The 23,330-nt window shown below is 42.0% G+C and overlaps 1 protein-coding gene across 1 annotated transcript in view; it reads left to right on the top strand.

Moving 5' to 3' along the window:
* Positions 1-23,330, top strand: part of LOC138753129 (piezo-type mechanosensitive ion channel component 2-like) — a 224,482-nt gene that overhangs the window by 98,590 nt on the left and 102,562 nt on the right. The window contains exons 31-35 of the mRNA XM_069915705.1: positions 2,790-2,879; positions 3,026-3,138; positions 8,729-8,800; positions 13,742-13,845; positions 23,094-23,181. Coding sequence (XP_069771806.1) covers positions 2,790-2,879; positions 3,026-3,138; positions 8,729-8,800; positions 13,742-13,845; positions 23,094-23,181 — 467 coding nt within the window. The remainder of the gene's footprint in view (positions 1-2,789; positions 2,880-3,025; positions 3,139-8,728; positions 8,801-13,741; positions 13,846-23,093; positions 23,182-23,330) is intronic.

Here is a 23,330-nt window from a genome sequence, read left to right as displayed (position 1 = left end):
CACCAATAGTTCATGGTCAAAGGCTCTGTACTTGAGTTCAGATGGCTGGAGGTGTCTGCTAAAGAAAGCCAGGGGCTGCCATTACCCTCCAATGAATTGCTCCAATATACCTCTTAGTGCTGTGCTGTGCTGGAGGTGTCTACAATGAGAGTGGTTGGCCAGAAGGGTAGCATTGGCCAGTGTGTCCTTAGCCTTCTGGAACTCTTCCGAAGCCTCATTGTCCCAAGTAATGTCCTTACCTATCCCCACCATGAGTGCGAACAGGGGGCTCATGATGCAGGCCGCTGCTGATATGAAACAGTGATAAAAATTAATCATACCAGCGAATTCTTGCAGCCCCTTCACTTGGTAAAGTGCCGAACAGCCTCTACTTTTTGGGCAGGGGTTTTGCTCTGTGCCTGTTGATTCGATTCTCCAGGAAGCTGATCATTTCCAACCCGAACTGCAGGGTTTATAGTTAGTCCAAATTCCTGTAGCCGGGCGCACAGTTGCCTAGTTGGGACACATGCTCTGTGTCATTGCAGCTGGCAATGAGAATATCATCAAAATAGATGAATGCGAATGGGAGATCCCGGCCCGTCACATCCATCAGCCTCTGGAAGTTCTGGGGTGCATTTTTAAGTCCAAAGGCATTCTCAGGAACTCGAAAAGTCCAAAAGCGGTAATGATGGTGGTTTTAGGGATGCTATCCAGATGAATTGGGATCTGGTGGTACCCCCAATGAGGTTGACTTTTGAAAACATCCATGCTTCTTGTAAATTAGTGGTAAAGTCTTGGATATGGGGCACAAGATAACTGTTGGGTGTGGTGGCTTCATTGAAGCAATGATAATCATTCCAAAGACTCCACCCTCCTCCTGCATTCACCACCATGTGCAGTGGGGAGGCCCAGGGGCCGTTGGAATTCTGCACTAGCTTTCTCATGTTTCTAAACTCCTCCTCGGTGAGCGTGAGCTTCTCAGAGGGAAGGAGGTGTGCACTGGCATGGAGTGAGGTGCCCTCGGTGCGTTACCCGGTGCGGCAGAGGAAAACTGTGGCGCCATGATCGCAAGGAACTCCACCAAGATATGTACGAATGCGTTGTCAGACAAAGTAACGGCATCAAGGTGGGTGGCAGGTAACTTGGCTTCTCCTGGGGCATTGTTTGAAAAGTCCTGGCATGCACCAAATACCGTCCTTTAAGGCTCACCAACAGGCAGTGGGCTCGCAGGAAGTTCACTCCCAGGAGCAGTTGCACCACCCCCACAATTGTGAATGTTCACGTGGAATGATTGCCGCTGAAATGGAGAGGGATGGTGCAGGCAGCTAAGGTTCTTACGGTGGTGCTGTTCGCTGCCCTCATTGTCGGCCCGACTTGGCATTACGGGTGTCGTAGGCCGAGAGGGGAAGGACACTTATTTCAGCACTGGTGTCAATGAGGAAGCACCTTGGTGACAGAGAGTCCCACACGTGGAGGAGTCTGTCACATTGGCCAACCACTGCAGCCATTAACGACGATTGGCCACGGCATTTCCCTGAAACGCACAGGATGGGAAGATGGGTGGCATGGACGGATCCCCACACCCCTTCATTGGTGATAGTATCAATACTGATGGGTGGGGGGGGTCCACTTGCCTCTCTGTTTGCTGTGGCCGTGTTGCTGGGTGTGTGCGGGGTCTAGCAATCTTCTCCACTGAGGCGCTGCTTTTCTTCTTTGCTCTCCAGAGCACGTCCACCCAGACTGCGAGCAAGAGTCAGATATCCTCAGGCAGCTGTTCCTGTAAAATCTGCTCGAAGAGCAGTCGAGGCCTATGTCCTTCAGCAAGACAGAGCATCTCGCTCATGAGGGCAGATGGGGCCCTATCTCGCCACCCCCCATCCATCCATATGCAACAATCGGGTGACAAGCTTGTGCTGTGAGAGCCCAAAGTTGCAGGTTAATGGCTCCTTAAGGGCATCGTATTTGCCTTGCTCCAGCAGCTACTGCAGGAAATCAACAACTTTTGCTGCCGTGTCCTGGACGAGCGAGCTCACCACTTAGTAGTGACGTGTGGCGTCAGCAGTGATCTGTTGGAGGTGGAACTGGGCCTCGGCCTGTTCGAACCCCATGTGTGGCTGTGATGCCCAGAACATTAGCATCTTCAATGAAACCACATGAAGCGCCGTCTGGTCCGTCATTTTCGGGACAAACCGGCGGTTGGACCTGTCGGGGTCACCAATGTAGTGTGCGCGCTACCACAATGTGTGGAAAGAATGACACACACCCAAGAAGTCGAAGACTTGTTTATTGCACTGGCAACCTGGCTTATATTTCTCTCCCTTCCACTGATGGCAGGAGTCATGTCATGGCAGCACCCACCTGGGATTGGATGTTGCTTCCTGCCGTGCGGGGTTGTCACCTGGGACAAAGGTCGTTGGCCCCCGCAGGGTCTGAGCAGTCGCCACATTTGTCCGCCATTTGTACAAGGTCGGATCCCAGTTAGCTAAAAATGACGTGCTGCATTTCATGCTTTTGTATACTTGAAGTTGACATAAAATAAGGAAATCACAAAAACATATTTAAAAAGATGTGATAGGTGAGTTTTAAGGTGATTTTCAAAAACCACAAAATACACCTAAAAGTGTCCAGGCAGCAAAATCTTCATTGTCCAGTGTTATTGAGCTAAAATGTGTTCTTTTTTTTTGGAAGAAAGAATTTAATAACAAATTTTCAAGATTTCCTGATATTTAAGCAAGCTTTTTTTTTAAATTGAAGTTTTATTTTTGGTAACATCCTTCTGTTTACCACCTTTGCCTCGTGTCCTATTGCAGAGGTGCCGAACTATTTCAAGCAACAATTGTAAAAGCTGTGAAGGCGAGACTCGAAGAAGAGAAGAAGTCGATGGACCAACTCAAAAGACAGTAGGACATTCTATGTGATGATCTGTATGGGTGTGCCTTTCCGAGACATTATTGTGACCTGCTTGTTGATGATTCTGTTAAAGCGAAGAATTGTTGCATAGTTCGTGATGTTCCATTCACCCAAAAACTTCTTTAACACTCAACAGGATGGATCGCATCAAAACAAGACAGCAGAAGTATAAGAAAGGCAAAGAGAGAATGCTGAGTCTGACCCAGTCAGTTGATGCACAGGTGAAGCAGGAGGTCGATGACGATGAAGGTATTTCAACATAATCGATGGAATGCATGCCACTTGCATGCATTTTAATTCCACCCTTGACCATTATCATTAATATAACATCACAAGCTGTGGCTGGACAACATGGCCTTGTATGTTATTTAAAACATAATTGAATTTATTCCAGCACAATTTCAAGTTTATTATCATCGAACTGTACACCTACACCAAGACAAAACAGCATTTCTCCAGACCACAGTTCACACACATACACACAAGATACTGTTACGAGCCCAGAGGACTCCAAAACCCAGCAGCCGTAGATATTCACCAAGACAAATGGTGACTTAAACAAAAGTTGCTTTTAATTATCTTTAATCATGAAAACAGAATCACACTTTAACTTATCTCAATTAACTTAACTAACCTAACTTAACCCCCTTCTAATTCTAAGTGCACGTGTCTGTGTAAGTTCAGAAAAGTTCTTTGGTTCACAGTCCAATCTCACTTCTCATCCCTCCAAGTTCACTGGTTGTAGGCAATTCTTAGACTGTGCATAGAATGTAACATTTATAAAGTTCACCAGGTTTTGGTGATTGAAAGGTAAACGGTTACTGCTCAGGAAGGTTCTTGTCAGTGTGCAGTGAAAGGTTTGTTGTTTGCTGGACACCCACAACTGATTCCTTTTTAATCAGCCACTTCAGTGTCTTGCCAAAGAAACTTACCCCTTCAGGGTTCTCTAGATGATAACCTCTTTCTTTCAGGTCACCACAGAGTTACTTTTTGTTTCCCTTATTTCAAGTGAAACATTAGACACCCAGTCCTCTCCTCTTGCATGAACCACAAGGGCTTTGACCAGGCTGAACTAAGCACGTACAATCCATCTTCCAAATAGGGTTTCCACAAGCTTCCCAGCTTGTCCTATTCCAGTCCCAGCTGCTGCTGTGGATGCTCTGGGGCCGACATGTCCAGCATGAGCAGAGCTCCAGTATTTTAAATAAAATCTGTTTTAAAGTGTTTGTATGTGATCTAACACTAAGAAACCTGCCCCAATTTATCTCCCAAAAACATATCCATATACAATACAAACAGAACATAATCTGTCACATAGCAAAAACCCAATTCAATTTCATATTTATTATCATCTAACCATACACATACAACCAGACAAAACAGCCTTTATCCAGACCACAGTTCACACACATACACACAAGATACACAAATCTAATAATCCCATATATACATAGAAATATATATTAATTTATATAGACACACACATACACACACTCTCTCTCTCTCTTTCTTTCTCTCTCTCTTTCTTTCTCTCTCTCTCTCTCTCTCTCTCTCTCTCTCTCTCTCTCTCTCTCTCTCTCTCTCTCTCTCTCTCTCTCTCCCCCTCTCTCTTGCAAGCCCTTGGTTTCTGGCACCTATGGGGATTGGTATTTGCCAGATAAGTGAGTTTTCCGGTTTCTTGAGACTGTGCGTGCAGAAATGGAAAACTAATGGCGAAGCGCAACAATATTTTTCACCCATTTATTTTCCGCAATTTTTTTTGCCAGTTGGTCGAGGTTGCTGTTTGCGTAAACTTTGGATAGCAGGGATTTTAATGTATAAATATTTTGGGATAATTTACTTGGTTTACAGAAAACTGTTCATCAATCTCACAGCTCTCGGGAAGATGCTATCTCCTTCCTGATGATAGTGGGTCAGATATACTGTGTTATGGATGGTACCAATCCTAAATAATTCTTAAAGCCCTATTTAAGCAATGTTCTCTGTAAATGTTGTCAATAGAGGAAAGACCCCATCGATCATCTAGCCCATTTGGATGATCCCGATGTATTGACTTCTGGCCCGATGCTTGGCAGCTACCTACCAGATAATGATGCAGGCAGATAGGGCATTTGCTCTTCAACACAGATCAGAGATACAAATGATCGCCCGTGCCCTCACTGAAAAGCCAGCTGTGATTTGCCTCGCCGTTGGGGTCCTGATAACTGGCTTTTTTTTCACACTATGAACCATATTGACCAAAATACACATAAGCATTTCCCTCTTGAATATACACAGTGCAATTTTCTCCCCTTTTTCCCCCCACCCTTCCCTCCCTCCTTCCCACCCCGCTCCCCACCCACTCAATGTTCAACATATACAACCCATTAAACAATGTCATCACACAATGAAAATAAACGAGAAAATTGTGTTATCTACTTTTACACACTGGGTCAGTTCATTTCGTCTTCTCCTTCTGTCATTTTAGGTGGTTGACGCTTGCAAGCGGGTTCACAATCCAAATGGAGAGGGGAGTTGTGGTTGCCCAGCAAGGGACAACTCAGAGAGGTGGGGTGGGGGGGGGGGGGTGGGAACATTTGAGGTTAAGGGAATTTTAGATGTGGGAATAGTGGAAATATTTTATGTTTTAGAAGTGTTGTCTTACATTGCGTTCACCTAAAATGATAACTGGCTTTTTGATGTAGATAGGGAACACCTTTTGACATTTTCATCCCACAGGCGATTTACACACTGGGAAAGAGGAGACTTTTTTGTCAAGGTATGGGAGGAAATGAAAAATCAACAGGCACGGATAAGATACAGTTGCTGGTAGATTCCCGATAACGGGCTCAGGCTCGAAGCAGCGAACGCCTTTTACTTCCTATGAACGCTGCATGACCCGCTGAGTTTCTCCAGCAATTTTGTGTGTTGTGAATTACTCTGTACAGGGTGACGGGACAACAGAACCAGTGTGAGCGAAGGCACTTGTCTGCCTTGTGTTGGATGCGTTCAGAGTGGGGTTGTGAAGAGGGCAGTGTGGAGTGAATTGGAACTGTCTAAGCTAGAGGCAATGAAAGGCAGAGGTGTGGTTTCGACAGTGGATGAGCTGAGGCAAGAAGAGTCAGAGGTGGAAGTAGTTACTCATACAGAAGGCCTGAGTGGAACTTAGGGACGTAGGCAGTAGGAACAGGAGTAGGCCAAAAATGGCCCATCGAGCCTGCTCCGCCATTCAATACGATCATGGCTGATCTAATTTATGACCTAACTCCACCTACCTGCCTTCTCCCCATATCCCCTAATTCCTCTATCATGTAAAAATTTATCTAACCGAATTCTAAATATGTTTAATGAGGCAGCCTCAACCACTTCCCTGGCTAGAGAATTCCAAACATTCACTACTCTCTGGGAAAAACTATTTTTCCTCATCTCTGTCCTAAATCTACTCCCCCGAATCTTGAGACTGTGTCCTCTCGTTTAGTTTCCCCGGCCAGCTCAAAAAACCTTCCTACATCTATCCTATCCATCCCTTTCAGAATCCTATATGTTTCTATAAGACCTGCTCTCATTCTTCTGGACTCGAGCGAATACAATCCTAGATGTTTTAATCTTTCATCATAAGTCAACCCCTTCATCCCAGGGATCAACCTAGTAAACCTCCTCTGGACCGTCTCCAAAACCAGTATATCCTTCTTCAAATATGGAGACCAGACTGGACACAGTACTCCAGGTGCGGTCTCGCCAGTACCTTATACAGTTGCAACATGACCTCCCTCCTCCTGAATTCAATTCCTCTAGTGATGAAGGCCAACATTCTATTTGCCTTCTTAATAACCTGCTGCACCTGCAACCTAACTTTTTGCGATTCATGCACAAGCCCTCCCAAGTCCCTCTGCACAACAGCATGCTGTAGTTTTTCACCCTTTAAATAACATTCAGCTCTTTTAATTTTCTTGCCAAAGTGGATAACCTCACACTTACTAACATTGTACTCATCTGCCAGACCTTTGCCCACTCATCCAGCTTAATTATATCCCTCTGCAGACTCTCCACATCCTCATTACAATTTGCTCTTCCACTCAATTTGGTATCATCCGCAAAATTGGCGACACCACATTTTGTCCCCTCCTCCAAGACATCAATATAAATGATGAACAGTTGTGGGCCTAACACTGACCCCTGCGGCACCCCACTTACCACTCTCTGCCAACCTGAAAAACTCCCATTTATTCCGACTCTCTGCCTCTTGTCAGACAACCAATTTTCAATCCAGGCCAATAGACTTCCCCGGACTCCACTTTCCTGTACCTTACTGAGAAGTTTCTTGTGCGGCACCTTATCAAACGCTTTCTGGAAATCCAAATAGAACAACATCAACCTGTTCCCCTCTATCCACTGCACCCATTATATCCTCAAAGAATCCTAACAAGTTTGTCAAACAAGATCTTCCCTTTCTAAAACCATGCTGCGTCTGCCTGATTGAACTCTTACGTTCCAAAAGTTTCACTATTTCATCTTTAATGGCGCTTCAAGCATTTTTGTGGATGGTGAGGGCAAATGCTCACAACCATAAAGAAATATTTAGATAAACACTTAGCAGAAAGGTGACAGCCCAAAGGCTGGCAAATACGATTGGTATATGTACAGTAGATAATTGATGCCAGAAAGGACATGAATGGCCAGATGTACTCTGTTGTATAACTCTGTGACACCACACCTCTCGAAATAAGTGGTTTGAGGCTCATCCTATGGTAAACTAAGACACCAAGGTGGCAGGAAATTATAGAATCATTAAACCATGTAATACTTCATCACAGAAACAAGCCCTATCCATATTTCACTTATATATCAAAATTAATCCTGCATTCACCAGTTCAGCTGTCAACTTGATCCATACTCTCCCCACTCTCTGCCTGAAGAAGCTTCGCCTACTGTTCTCTCCAGACATCACACCTTTATCCTTAACCCATGTCCTCTTGTCTCACCTAACCTCAGTGGGGATAAAAACCTGCTTGCATTTACTCCAACTAGACCCTACATTATTTTCTACATCTCCATATGCCTGCTAAATTTGCTTAACAGCCTTCCTCATTGTCTGCAACTCCTTCCATTTTTGTGCAATCTGCGAACTGGCTAATCAGTCACAAACACTCTTGTCTAAATCATTCATGTACATCACAAACAACAGAGATCCCAACACTGATCCTTGCAGAACACCACTGGTCACAGACCTCCTGTCAGAATAACCCCCCCTCCACCACTTCAATGGCCAAACTAATTTTGCACATTGGTAAGGAGGTTGTGAGGGTTCCTTCTTTGGACTAGGTGAGAGAGATTGATTGCAGAGAGTGGAGATTGTGCCCTTTGGTCCCACTTCATGGTGTAAACTAATGTCTTTCAGTGAATGTTGTTCTGGAGGGGGGAACAGGCAGGTTGGATCTCGAAAGTGTGCCAGTGCTTTGCAATTCTGTGAATTCTACACATTCCTACACAGACTCAACCACTCTGTTCTCCAAGTTTATGCAGGAGGCCTAAATTGCAATTACAGAATATATAGATGGCCAGGTTTATTTGAGAACCTTTAAGAAGTAAAACGATTCATGGCGTAAACTTCAGTATGAAACCAACCTGTTGATTCTCAAACAAGAAATTAATATGGCAACAGGAACATCAGAGTGGATTAGGGAAATGTAATTCATGTGCATGTAAGAAAATACAGTGGTTAACTGATTTGGTGTGACTTAAGATTCTCTTTTCCTTGCGTAAATTCCTTGTGTTCTACCACACCGTAAACTTCATGCCCGCCTGGTTATTTTGCTTTTTTTGTTCGACAAAATTAACATTTGGACCTATTTTGTTTTAGGAGAACCAGAGAAAGAAAAAGCCAAGGGCAAAAAAAAGCAGTGGTGGCGACCCTGGGTTGACCATGCATCCAGTAGGTTTGCCTCAATCGTCTGTTATGTGCGGTGATCATGAACCAAATTTCCTTGAATAGACAACTGTACTTCTTTAAATTTCAGTTTTAAAAGACATTAACAAATGAATCTTTCTTACGAGTCAAAGCATGGATATGTTTTTTTAATCCCACGGTTATTTTGATGGGCCTTTTGGGTCATTTTTATTCAAAGATGGATGAATGCCATTTTTGCTGCATCAAAATCATTCTCCACCAACTCACCACAGTCGTAAAAATCCATGTTGGGTGCATAACCGGTTGAGAACCCCATGGCTATATTAAGGACCATCGGACCATTTTGCATCGCACTGGGCCTGATCACCTTTAAACTAACTTGTCAAATTCTGAATTGTTCGTGAGATGCAATAAAGGAATTTGAGTGATCCAGGGAGGGTATCTCCACATGAATTGATGGAGCAGCTGCACAAAGCACATTGGAGTTGTCGGGAGTCAGAACCAGGTGCATGCATTCATGATCGGATGAAAGGCGGTTGCTTTTTAATTTATCTGTTATGGGCACAACATGGAAACTGAAAATAAATGGTTGATCGTTGACGGACACAGTCATTTAGTTTTATCACTGTTTGTTTCCTTCCTGTAAAGCTGCCTGTGTTAATGCATACAGGAAGCCCAATAATGCTGCTCACCCAGACAGCAAGACTTCATTACTTACACCTGTTTGATTCCATCAAACAGCCTCTTTTATTTATGTTTTCTTTTTTGTGTTCCCTTTTACCTATGAGCCAAAATGAGGCATGGAAGTAATGAGAGTCTTGATCTATTCAAGGTAATGAAACATTTGTTAAATGTGTGATGCCAAAAAACAATTTGGTTACTTTGGAGGCCACGGTCAGTTCGGGGCGGGGGCCGCTGTGAGTTCTTGGGGAGAGGGTGTGATTTCATTCGGATTCCCCTCAGACTGCTTGATTTTCATACAGAATTATCATTAATTTTCGCAACTGATTCTTTTCTGTCTGTTTATAATTTGGAAAAGACTTGCGCCCATTTGAATAGGCGAGCTATTCAGAGATTTAGACGAATTATTTTGGACGGCTAGAGTGGTTGAACTGCAAAGATCTTTTATACATGTGCTAGTGATGGGCCAGATTATGACGATGGCGAGCAGGCCGTTCTGGAGAGAATCACAGTGTGCACATTGGTGCATGTTTGGACTGCTATACCTGTGCACTGATAAGTCCTGGAGTGAAACAAAACCTCCTTCATTGCAAAACTGCTTATGTTTCCGAACACGTCCCACAGATGATATCATGGCTCCATTCCTATTTCAAATTCATTTCAGATTTTAGTGTTTCATCTTTTCTTTTGACATAGAAGGTGCCCATTTGGCCCATTCATTCCATGCCACCTCTTAGAGCATTCCCGCACCTTCACTTACTCCCCATGAATGCTGTGTGACCTGTTGAATTCCTCCAGCAAATGTTTGCTCATTCCCCCACTTGTTTTCTTAAACCTTCAAACTGAGGTATGATGAATTCTTTCTTTTGCGGAACTATAACTTTTTTTTTGGCTTTTATATATTTTTTAATTATTTAACTCAGTTGCAACTCTTCTTAAATGTTTCTGGTTGCCAGAGACTTTGTGAAAGCACTGACAGAGGCTACAGGCAGCGCAAAGCCATCAGGGCCGTGTTGGATGAGGCTCCAGTGTAAACCATTGAGGGACTTTCTCTCCACTCTCAATTTGTTTCACTTCACATCAAAGTCCCAGAAGCGAAAGCCTCAAGTGTTTGGGGAGTCATACAGGCACAGGACGTTAGTGCACCTTCAAGTCTAACATCGCGGTTCATTCAGGAGGCAGATCAAATTAGGTATGATCAGGCCCAAAGTTTATTTTTGCCTGAAAAAAATGGCTTCCTTCTGGAATTAATGGGGTGAATTCTGTGTGGAGCCACAGGAAATGGGCAAGGTCTTCAACGATTACTTCTCCTCTATTTTCACTGAGAAAGAAGGCATGAGGACTGAGAACTGGAGAAATCAATGGTAGAGTCTTGCGAATAATCAATATTACAGTTGGGGGGGTGGGGGGGGCTAAAAGTCATGATGTGCATGAAGGAAGATAAATCTCCTGGGCCTGATCAGATCTATCTAAGGACGCTAGGAAGCTAGAGAGAAAATTTCAGGTCCCCTGACGGTGCTTTTTGAGTCATTATTAAGTACAGGTGAGGTGTAGCAAATGTTGTGCCTCTATTTAAAAAGAGCTATAGGGAAAAGCTTGGGATCTACAGACCAATGAGCCCTAATATCTATAGCTGGTAAGTTACTAGAGAATATTGAGAGTATTCTGAGGGAAAGGATGTACATGCACTTGCATGGATAAGAGCTGATTTGGGTTAGTCATCATGGTTTTGTAACTGGAAAGACATGTCTCACAAATCAGAATGAGGTTTTTTGAAAATGTGACCAAGAAGGTTGACAAGGGCAGAGCTCTGGATTTTATACTGTATATATGGATTTCAGAAAGGCATTTAATGCATTTCCACACAGTAGGCTAGTCTGGAAAGTTAGATCGTGTGGAATCCAAAGTGAGATAGCAAAATGGATAGAAAATTGGCTTCATGGAAGAAAGCAGAGGGTGATGGTATAAGGTTGCTTTTCAGTCTGGAGGTCTGTGACTAATGGTTTGCCACAGGCTTCAAGGCTGGGCCCATTGCTGTATCACATCTTTGTCGATGATTTAGATGAAAATGTACATGACATGATTAGTAATTTTGTTGATGACTCTAAAGTGTCTGGCATGGGAGATGGTGAAGATGGTTGACAAAGATTTCGGCCGAATCTTGATCATTTGGCCAGGTGGCAGAGGGATGGTTGATAGAAGTTAATACAGAGAGTTCATTTTGTGAAGTTAAACATAGATAGGACCTACACGATGAATGGTAGGGATCTGGTGAGTATCATAAGTGGAAGGATCTAGGAGTGCAGGTATAGAACCTTGAAAATGGTGTCACAAGGAGACAGGATGGTCAAAAAGGCTTCAGCACATTGGTCTTCAGAGTATTGAGCATAGAAGTTGGGAGGTCATGAATAAGATGTGAGGCCCTATTTGGAATATTGTGATCAGTTTTCAACATCATATAACACCATATAACAGTTTATGGCATGGAAACAGGCCAAATTGGCCCTACAAGTCCATGCCAGTTCACTCAACTGACTCCCCTGCCTATTCTCTGTCCATAACCCTCTAAACCCCTCTTATCCATGTATATATGATGTGAACCTGAAGAGGGTGCAGAAAATATTTACGAGGATGTTTTGCCAGAACTTGGGGACCTGAGTTATCAGGGAGAGATTGAGTGGCTAGTATTGGAGGATGAAGGATGATCTCACAGAGGTGGACAAAATCATGAAAGGAATAGATCAGGGGAACACCAGAGACTTTTGTCCAGAGTAGGGGAATCGGTTACCAGAGGATATAGGTTTAATGTTATGAGGAGGGGGGGAGTAATTTAACAAGAGCCTGAAGGGTAACTTTTTTTTTTTACACAGGGTGCTGATTGATTAGAACAGGCTGCTGGAGGAGGTGAAAGTTTAATAAAAAGAATTGGACCGGCACAGGAATAGGATAGGTTTAGAGGGCTCTGGGTCAGACATAAGCATGATGGGGGGGGGGGGGAAACATGTTGGTCTGTATGGGCAAGTTGGACCTGGCGGCCTGTTTCCTTTACAGCGCCAGCGGGGTTTGAATCCCGTGCTGTCTGTAAGGAGTTTGTACACTCTCCCTGTGTATGTGTGGGTTTTCACCATTTAGGGTGAAAATGGTGTCCTCCCACCATTTAGGGTGTAGGTTATGGCCTGCCACCGTGCTGTATGTCTAAATTGACAAAAATTTAGGGTGAAAATGGTGTCCTCCCACCATTTAGGGTGTAGGTTATGGCCTGCCACCGTGCTGTATGTCTAAATTGACAAAAATAATTTAAACCCTCCCTCATATTATCAGCCTCTCTTACTCCTATTATTAAGCAATTGTAGTTTAAATATGTGAACAAATTGAAAATATAAATAGACAGAAAAAACATGTGAAATCAATGACAATTCATTTTAATTAGTGTGATTTTGTTTTACAAGTGAATACCGAATTGATTACAAGGTAAAAATTATATCTTTTAAAATGATGTTCAATTCAATGCACCTGTAATCAATTATTAACTGAAAATATAACCATTTTGTAGCAGTTCTGTATAGTTAACATGCATTGTCAGAACAGCCATGTATGTTATTTGGTGTATGTCCAGATGTGCTTTGTTAATATGCTGGTCAAAGGTAAATCTGCAAGCAAACATCACAAAAATGCTTGTTATGTATTGGGCTTTGCTGAAATTCTCTGTCATTTTATGTTATTAATATTGCATAGAGTTTTATCTTCTTTGAGTTACATTAAAAATGCATGCTTCTGCATGGATTATTTAGAACTGAAATTGAGAAATATAAAACTAAAAATTATATTTCTAGCAATCCGTTCACTGAATCTGCATTAGACATAACTTCAACATCTTACTTTCTCATCTATTTTACTCACACCAAAATATTTTGCAATATTTATTCTCTGTTTCTCCACCCTTTTTCTCACATCTTCCAACCGTAGTCATCCTTCTTAGTGTCCTGCCCTCTGTTACTAGTTCCTCGTTAAGTTCTCTCAGCCTGCTATCTCCACTTCTTGATTTTCTCGTGCATTCCTTGAGTTGGATACAGGTAACAGCTTTTGTAGATTAGTGTTGTCCATCCTTTACCTCCTTTCCTCTTTGACATGATCGCCGCGCCTTTAATCTCGAAATGTCATCATTACCAGCTGGTTAAAAAAACAGATGGAGGAAATTCATCTTTTTGGAGAAGTTGGATTCGTCAGTCCAAAACTTTGGATCGTTCTGCGTTTGCACCATTAATATTATCTTCTCCTGCTTAGTGGTACGAAGTGGAGACTACTATCTCTTTGAGACAGACAGTGAGGAAGAGAATGAAGAGGAGATCAAAGAAGATGAAGAACAACCCAAAAAATCAGGGTTCCAGGTAATGTTCTACAATTATATATACCATATATAGAACATGACAACACAGGCCATTTGGCTCTCATTGTTGAGCTGACATATATACTTCTGCCAAAAAAAAACAAATCCTTTCTTACCTCGTAACCCTCTATGTTTTATTTCATCTACATGCCTGTCTAAGAGTCTCTTGAATGCCCTTAATGTTTCAGCCTCCACCACCATCCCTAGCAAGGAATTCCAGGCATCAATGTCATTCTGTGCTTTTAAAAAAAACTTGTCCCTAATCTCTCCCCTAAACCTTCCTTCCTTCATTTTGTACAGATGTCCTCTGGCATTTTCTATTCCCACCTTAGGGTAAAGGTGCTGGCTCTCTCCCTTATCAATGCCTTTCAGAATCTTGTAGACCACTTTTAAGCCACTTTTCATCCTTCTTCGCCCCAGAGAGAAAAGTCCCAGCTCTGCTAGCCTTGCCTCATAAGATTTACTTTCCAATCCAACCAACATCCTGGTAAATCTCTTCTGCACCCCTCTCCATAGCTTCCACATCCACTCTGTAAGGTGACCAGAACATAATATTCTAAATGTGGTCTCACCAGAGATTTGTAGAGTTTCAACATGACCTCTCAACTCCTGAACTCAACCCCCCGACTTATGAAGCCCAGCATCTCACAGGCTGGTGTCCCATAAATAATTAACAAAGATGGCATTTTGAAGGCAGAGATTGTGTCAATCTTTATTGTACAGCTTCATACCCCTGTCTGTAGAACTGAAGTTCCTGATTCAGATAGTCAGATCTATGCATTAATTACATTTTTTTCAATGGTGAAGAAGCGCTTTATCTCTTTTTAATTGTCTTCAATTCGTCTAGAGGAGGTTTAGTGGCCCTCAGTTTCCCTGGAACATGTATAATTGAATGTAGTAGTAAATGTAGTAGTATTCTGGCTGGAGGTCTGTGATTAGAGTAGTTTCATAGGGATCTGTTCCAGGACCCCTGCTCTTTGTGATTTTTGTAAATAACCTAGATAAGTGGTTCTCAACCTTTCTTTCCCCATTCACATACCACCCTAAGTGATCCTTTTGCTAACCACAGAATACCTCTGCTCATTCTCCTAATCTAAGTCCTTCCACAGCTTCCCTGTTCCCTCAACACTATCTGCTCCTCCACGTACAGTTCCTTCGTATCATCCGCCAACTCATTCATTCCATCATCTAAAACAGTGGTCTTCAAACTTTTTCTTTCCACCTTAAGTGTTCCTTATGCCGTCGGTGCTCTGTGATTAGTAAGGGATTCCTTAAGGTGGTATATGGGTGGGGGGGGGGGGGGATGTGAAGACGTGGAGGACCACTGCTCTAGACCCAATTGTTACTGAAATATTTTGCTTGAGAAAAATTGTCATTGGCCCATTTCCTTTGGAGTTCTGAAACCGTGCACATAACGAGTCAATTGGGTACAATTAAAATGTTTGAAAACCATTCTCCTGTACAACAACGAGGACCTCCAACAGTGATTATATCCAATCAAATAAGTGGGCTCTTTTACAACATTCCAGCTGATATCCTTCTTTAGAAGAACTGATAGAAAAGCTTCAAATGAACAACTTCAAACTAGCAGCTCGCAGTTCATTTCTATTTTCAGATCATTATGAATTGAACTCAAATTAGAAGTGTTTATTAGACCGTATATTTTTATTGAGCTTTCTTTAATTCTGTCCTTTTCCATCTTCTGATGTCAAATGTTGTTTGCTTCTGATAACTGTTTGTCATTCATTGCACCCTCCTGAAGCAGATAGACTGGGATGTAAGAATATCTTCTTCCTGCATCAAAACATGAGAAATAAAGTTTCATGTCAAACTCTATTTTCATGACCATACAGTATATGAAGAACACTAAATATTGCTTACATCAAGGTTGTGACAATGCTTGTACACCTGAACAGATGTGACATAAATCCCTGCCGAAGTGCCACAGATGTAAAGCAGGATTTTGTCAAGTATCTGCAATTATGCATTATTATATTGCTGTCTATATTTTCTTTTTTTTTTTCTTTCTTGTTGATGCTTCTTCATGCAATATTCTGCCCGTGTCTGGTAATATTTTGTTTTTATTTGCCAATGTTTAAGATTAACTAGATAGAATGTTTATACAATTCATTAAAGTTCATTTTGACAATGATGAATTGTATTTTGGGTTGAATTTATGAATATGAACATGCCGATTTTATCTTTATAGTCCACAGGCTTTAGCTTTTGTCTGAGATTATACTGAATGTTATTTTCTAAAGGTTGATTCTTGAATTCTTGCTGATTGGTATGATTTTGCATTCACAAATCCATTCAAAGTCCTAACATATATTAGTAAATATTTTACTAAAAGGGGTGGCCAATACAATTTGAAATTCAAACCATTCCAATCGTTATCATTGATCACACGACACCGCTCTAGAGCAATAATTCAGCATTTTAATTAATCTGACGTCCAATGTGACACCATTCATATTTCAGAAAATAGCAACATTTCCCAGCATCATTCAATGAACCCATGAGTTTAGTGCATACACAGGTTACATCAATCCACTTGGCAATGCCCTAAAGCTAGATATTTTTGGTTAGAGGTGGGTAACATTTTGGAAAGCATTCCCACAGGATCCAAAGTTATTTTCATTAAGTAATCTTAAGGATATAAGACCTAAATTAAATATGTATCGAATTGAATTTGTGCGAATTGCTTTAGAAGTCTCTAGGAAATGTATGGCAATATCAGGAAGTCAGATATAGATTTAAGTATGGAAAGATGGTGCGCACAACTTTGTAGTTGTATACCATTGAGAAGACTACTTATAATCTGTGAGATAAATATCATCTGTTCTGGAAAATATGGTGCAATTTACAAAAAGTGTGTATGTACATTTAAGTCTCTCTGAAGGCCCCACTTCTTAGTAACCTCCAATCAGAATTTATGCTATAAATGTTTTATCCTCTTAGCGTTTTCATTTTTTTTTCAATTTTTTTTTCTTTATTTCTTTTTACAAGGGTTTTGGTAGGGGGAGGGGAGGGGTGGGAGAGTGATGGATAGGTTGGGTGGAGAGAGCTTCTTTTATACTTTTTATATATACACAGCATGGATTTCTAAATCATTTTTGAATTCTATGCAATGTCATTCATATTGTGGTTTAAAATTAATAAATAAAATATTTTTAAAGAAGTTACATCAATCCGAAATCCAAATGAAGACACTATCTCATCACAAATTTCAGAATATGTCCAAACACAAGAAATTTAAAATTGAGCTTTCCATCACTTCCCCCACCCCCCCACCCCCTCACCAAATATCTGTAAGGTCAACCAAGCTGTATCCTTGATCTTAATGCAACAACATCCTCATTGTCCTCATTGCTTACAGCTTATTTTCTATCTGAGTCTCATTCTTTCTTTGGCTTGTCTTCGCGGATGAAGATTTATGGAGGGGTAATGTCCACGTCAGCTGCAGGCTCGTTTGTGGCTGACAAGTCCGATGCGGGACAGGCAGACACGGTTGCAGCGGCTGCAGGGGAAAATTGGTTGGTTGGGGTTGGGTGTTGGGTTTTTCCTCCTTTGCCTTTTGTCAGTGAGGTGGGCTCTGCGGTCTTCTTCAAAGGAGGTTGCTGCCCGCGAACGGTGAGGCGCCAAGATGCACGGTTTGAGGCGATATCAGCCCACTGGCGGTGGTCAATGGGGCAGGCACCAAGAGCTTTCTTTAGGCTGTTCTTGTACTTCTTCTTTGGTGCACCTCTGTCTCAGTGGCCAGTGGAGAGCTCGCCATATAACACGATCTTGGGAAGGCGATGGTCCTCCATTCTGGAGACGTGACCTACCCAGCGCAGTTTGATCTTCAGCAGCGTGGATTTGATGCTGTCGGCCTCTGCCATCTCGAGTACTTCGAAGTTGGAGATGAAGTCGCTCCAATAAATGTTGAGGATGGAGCAGAGACAACGCTGGTGGAAGCGTTCTAGGAGCCATAGGTGATGCCGGTAAAGGACCCATAATTCAGAGCTGAACAAGAGTGTGGGTATGACAACGGCTCTGTATATGCTAATCTTTGTGAAGTTTTTCAGTTGGTTGTTTTTCCAGACTCTTTTGTGTAGTCTTCCAAAGGCGCTATTTGCCTTGTCGAGTCTGTTGTCTATCTCGTCGATCCTTGGATCCGATGAAATGGTGCAGCCGAGATAGGTAAACTGGTTGACTGCTTTGAGTTTTGTTTTCCCGATGGTGATGTGGGGGGGCTTGTAGTCATGGTGGGGAGCTGGCTGATGGAGGACCTCCGTTTTCTTCAGGCTGACTTCCAGGTCAAATATTTTGGCAGTTTCCGCAAAGCAGGACGTCAAACGCTGAAGAGCTAGCTCTGAATGGGCAACTAAAGCGGCATCGTCTGCAAAGAGTAGTTCACTGACAAGTTGCTCTTGTGTCTTGGTGTGAGCTTGCAGGTGCCTGCAAGCATTCTTTAGACCTTTCTGTAAAACCCAGTCTCATGAACAACAAAATTCACTCCCATCTTCGTCAAACCTGATGACTAACCTGCTCTGGCCACGTGTCCTGCTATTTTAAATTACTCTTTATGGAATCTTTCCTTCCATTTTGTATTTTACTCCAGGGCTCTGGAATGAGCTTTTACCATTAGACCATCAACCATAACAATGAGTAGTGGTTAAGTATTGGACTAGCCTCCAGATGCCTGGAGGATTGACCATAAGACATAGGAGCAGAAATAAGTTATTCAGCCCATCGATAATGAGCTGATCCATTTTCCAACTCAGCTGCATTGCCTGGCCTTCTCCCCATAACCTTGGCTAATCAAGAACCTGCCTTAAATACACCCAATGACCTGACCTCCACAACCATCTATAGCAACAAATTTCACAGATTTACCACCCTCTGGCTCAATAAATCCCTCCGCATCTCTGTTCTAAGTAGATCCCCTTCAATCCTGAAGTTGTACCCTCTTATCCTAGACTCTCTTCCTATGGGCAGCGACCCATGGTAAGATTTTTCAAATCCACTCTAGAACTTAAATTCAATTAATTAACAGTGTTTGAAATTAAATCTAGCATAAGTAATAAATACCACAAAACTGATGTATCTTAAAGAATTCTCACTTAAAGAAATCTTGCATATTTTGATGTGACTGTGACTCCCTATCCATCTGAATGGTTCATTCCCAAGTGCCTCCAGATTTCAGGAATAATTAGGGAACTGAAAATATTGGACCTTACCTATTTGAGTCAACGTGAGAATGCACTGTCAATGTTGACTCCCGACGTCTTCTTTCTATTGATGTCCTCTGATGGGGGAAGAGAATCTCTGATTGGAGACAAACTTCCAAACCCAGGTTTTTTTTTCTGTCCACTGCTAACAGGGGCGCGGCATTTTGATGACATGAAAGTTGGTGCTGTTGTCGACAGTGGGGAGAGTTGTTTAAACTATGGAAGTGTATAGATCTGGCGGAAAGTGAGGCAGAGTGTTTGTAATGCCGTTTAATTCCAATAAGAGCAAGGTAATGCATTTTAAGAAGTCGAATCAGGACAGGATATTAAGAAATACTGAACACAGAGACCTCAGGAATGAAGCCCATAGATCACCGAAAGGGGCTACTGAAGTAAATAGGATTGTGAAGAAGGAATATGGCATGAATGCCGACACAGGTCAGAGCATAGAATATAAATGTTGGGTGCTACGATGCACCACTCTTAGAACATTGTGTGCAGTTCTGGTCACCACACTATAGGAAGAAAGCTGTTGTGCAGGAGAGTGATGTCAGGAGATATCTGAGCATGTTGCCTGGATTAGAGGATTGGACAGACTGGTTTCGTTTTCCTGTAGTGAACGAGACTGAGGGGTGACCTAATAGAGGTGTATAAAAAGAGGCATTGAAAGAGTAGTGCTTTAGTCAGAATATTTTGCCCGTTATAGAAATGTGTCAAAAACAAAGAGGCATGCGTTGGGTGGGGGGGGTGGGGGGAGAGAGAAAGAAATTGTAAAAGGATTTTGAGGGGAAAGTGGGTTGATTCAGAGAAAGTTTGAAATCTGGAACTCGCTCCCAGAGGAGCTGAAGGAATTGGATACAATTATGACATGTTTTTATTTAGACATATAGCGTGGTAACAGGTCCGTGGTGCCCAACTTACCCCAAATTAACGTACACACCCGGTACATTTTGAATGGTGGGAGGAAACTGGAGCCTCCGGAGAAAACCCACTGGGAGAAGTACAAACTCCTTACAGACAGCATGGGATTTGAACCATTGTCTGATCCCAATCACTGGCGCTGTAAAGCCATTTCGCCAACCGTGCCGCCATTGTGAGACATTTATACAGACACTTAAATGGGCAAGCCAAAGGTGGATACAAACCTAAAGAAGGCAAATGGGATGAGTGTAGATGGGCAATAAAGGGTTCAATATATTGCATCCCATGACTTCCATTATTTTACAAACTTACATTAGATATAGGAAGAAAAATCTGAATACTCCTCTGTTTTAATGACGGATAATTTAGAAAATCAAAATCTCTCTTTATTTCAAGAGCAATTTTTGCCAAATCAACTTTTGACATTTCAGGTAACCCAAGGATAACTGACCACCCAGATGAATGTAATGCCATAACGCACTAACATGAATTATTTCTCAAAAGCTTTTAAATTAATTAATCGGCTTCCTCCGCTCTACTAACAATTGCCTCACTTTGTCCTTCTCCGTAGAGAGCAGTTCGGAAATTTGCTTCAGCCATGATAGCCCTGCCAAAGTCTGTCCTAAAACTGCCAAAAACTATACTTCAGTTGCTAGTCAGAGGTGCAAAGGTATTTCCCAGATATTCCATGACCGTGTGCAGTGATTGTACCTCATTTCTGACGTCTGAAAATTTCACTTAATACAGTAAACCCCCACTAGCTGGCAATTCTGCGGTGGAGCAGCATTATGTAAGGGCATTCGTTTTTTTTAAATTCTGATGTGACTGCAATAGTTTAAAAAAAATTATAAAATAAAACTTTGCGTGCAAAAACACAATGGAACAATTATCACCCAATGTCTATTCATCTCAGTAGAAGTGCCTGAAAACCATCGAATTACTCTTGTTGTCATCTCCTGGGAGTGCCAGTTAGTGGAAGTGCATTGTTTCCCTCGTAAATCAGTACCATTCTTGCTTTCTCCAACGGACTTTCAACCTGCGTGATTTACTTCTCATGCATTCAAATTAGTCTCAGATATTTTTATGGAGAGCCAAGCAGTTGAAAGGTTGGAGAGAGCGCAACAAATATAAAATAAAACGGAATTGATCTGAAGAATTTTGTTTTCTGAACTTTTTACTGATTTCAGTCAATGTACAATACTTCTGGCTAGGGAAAATGTGAAGCTCCATCCAAAACTCGGCAATGACTGTCTTTTCATGCTGATGTTAAATCAGTACATTGAATCAGGTGACAACAAAGACATTTCTCGTGCAATTATCTGCGTGTGAGATTTCCATGCTTCTATAAAAGATTAATGATGGTGAAGAAAATAAATAAAATATTAGATTCAAATCAAATTTTGTGTAACTATTTTGATCTGAAATCCTCGTACCTGATGTATCTTTATGTTTGTGCTTCTGTGCAAGTCTGAAACTAAAGAAACACTTTGGTTTCTGCATGACGTAATATGCAGGCCTTGCATCACCGCTTGGTTTAGGCTTGCTTTGCATGTCTGTGTGCGCACACTACTGGTAACACTTGCAGTAGGGAGCAAAATGGAAAGAAAATATTGTACAAATGACCAGCTGCGATGTTTGTGCCTCGATTAAACCATTGTCGAGGCTGAGACTCACGGCTAATTGCAATTAGCCCAGTGGTGCCCATATTCATTGTACTAACGACTAACAATGTTTAATCACCTGACACCTCCTTCAAAGGTATGAACAAATTTTGGCCCATCTTCCAATATACAACATTACTATATTTGGATTTGTGTAGTGTTGTAATTAGGTCTTGCATAAATGACAAAAATGATCTAAAATTGTGACAAACATATAATCTGCTCTTTATAATGAAAACCCAGTGGCTGACATAAATCTTCCATGAAAATGTTGAGTTTTCGTTCATTCATTCAGGTGCCTTGCCGTTTAGCCTGGGCAATCGTGTCTCGTCATCCATCGTGAACTCTGACCCTCCGAATTGTAGCTGTTGCCTCCCCTGTTCTCCTTCGGTGAAGGCTCCATCTTTGAGCGGAGACCGTCGACTTTGTGATCAGCAACCAAATGGGTCCCTATTAGTCTGAAGATGCGTTAATGAGACTGATGTTGAGTTCTTAATTATACAAGGGAAAAATACTGAAGTGGGTTCCCGTTGCCTTGTCCATACTGGATGGGTAACCCTGGCCGTTGATCAGCAGATTCATCTCCCCAGTGTTTTCAGTTTTACAACCATAAATTCCAATTTGTAGAATCTGCTTGTAAAACCTGATTGGGAGGATAAACAGGTACAACACCTTGCTCAAGGGTGAACTGTAGCCTATCGGACGGAAGGAACACCTTAGACCTCCCTTTAATGTTGCACATTAAACATTTAGAGTTAATAAGACCACCACCACCCAAAGTGCAGGTCAAACATCATTGGTGATCAGAGAAACCAATTTAATGTTCCAGGCCAATAGCCTTGCATCTCAATCTCACCACGATACAACCAAATGCAAATGGAAGTTCTCGCCGTCCAGCTCTAATAGAGTGACATATCAACTTGGGGCTTTTCATTTTGAAGGTTAAAAGTCCCAAAGTAATGCTGCTTTTATATCAAGGAACCATGCCCACTGCTCATTAAATTACACCTGACCGGTTTCAAGTCAAATGTCGACTTTGTGATCAGCAACCAAATGGGTCCCTATTAGTCTGAAGATGCGTTAATGGGCAACCAGAATTTAGGAATCTCATGGTTAATTTAATTTTGCACAAGTGTTTTGAGGGAGACACAAGAGACTGGAATTTAGAGCAAAAGAATAGAGCAAAATAAAGAGCTTTTAGGGAGATTTTTATTCTGTACCTCTACAGCACTACAGTTAAAATTGTCCATTGTAACTGATAATCAAAATAAGCTGACAACTTCAGGAGACATCTGAACTTTCCATCGGTGTTCTGAACCCACTGTGATACCAGTATGTCCATTCGAGCTTATGGTCTGAATTTTACTTTGCAGCACTCTCCTGTGGTTCACTAAACTACAATCACCTGTATAACTGTGATTAAGAAATTATGCAAACTCTCCTCTCTGCAGTTCGTGTACCAGACTTGGATGAAAGACTCAAAATCTGCATTTAAGGGAAAAAAGAAGAAACGAGAATTTGGCAAAAAAGAAATGGGAGGTAATTTTTGATTCAGTCTTTGTGACATATTTTGATCCTAACTGTTAATTTTATTCCTCTTCAATGCCCACCCTCTCATTGTCCCTGAGAACACGTCAGTTAGCAGCCTTTACGATCCACTGATGAAGATCTTCCCACAGCAATGCCGA

The sequence above is a fragment of the Narcine bancroftii genome, chromosome 2 (assembly GCF_036971445.1).
Source record: "Narcine bancroftii isolate sNarBan1 chromosome 2, sNarBan1.hap1, whole genome shotgun sequence".
NCBI classification, from domain to species: Eukaryota; Metazoa; Chordata; class Chondrichthyes; order Torpediniformes; family Narcinidae; genus Narcine; species Narcine bancroftii.
Note: the sequence above shows the minus strand (reverse complement) of the source record. Positions and strands in the feature narration are given on the sequence as shown.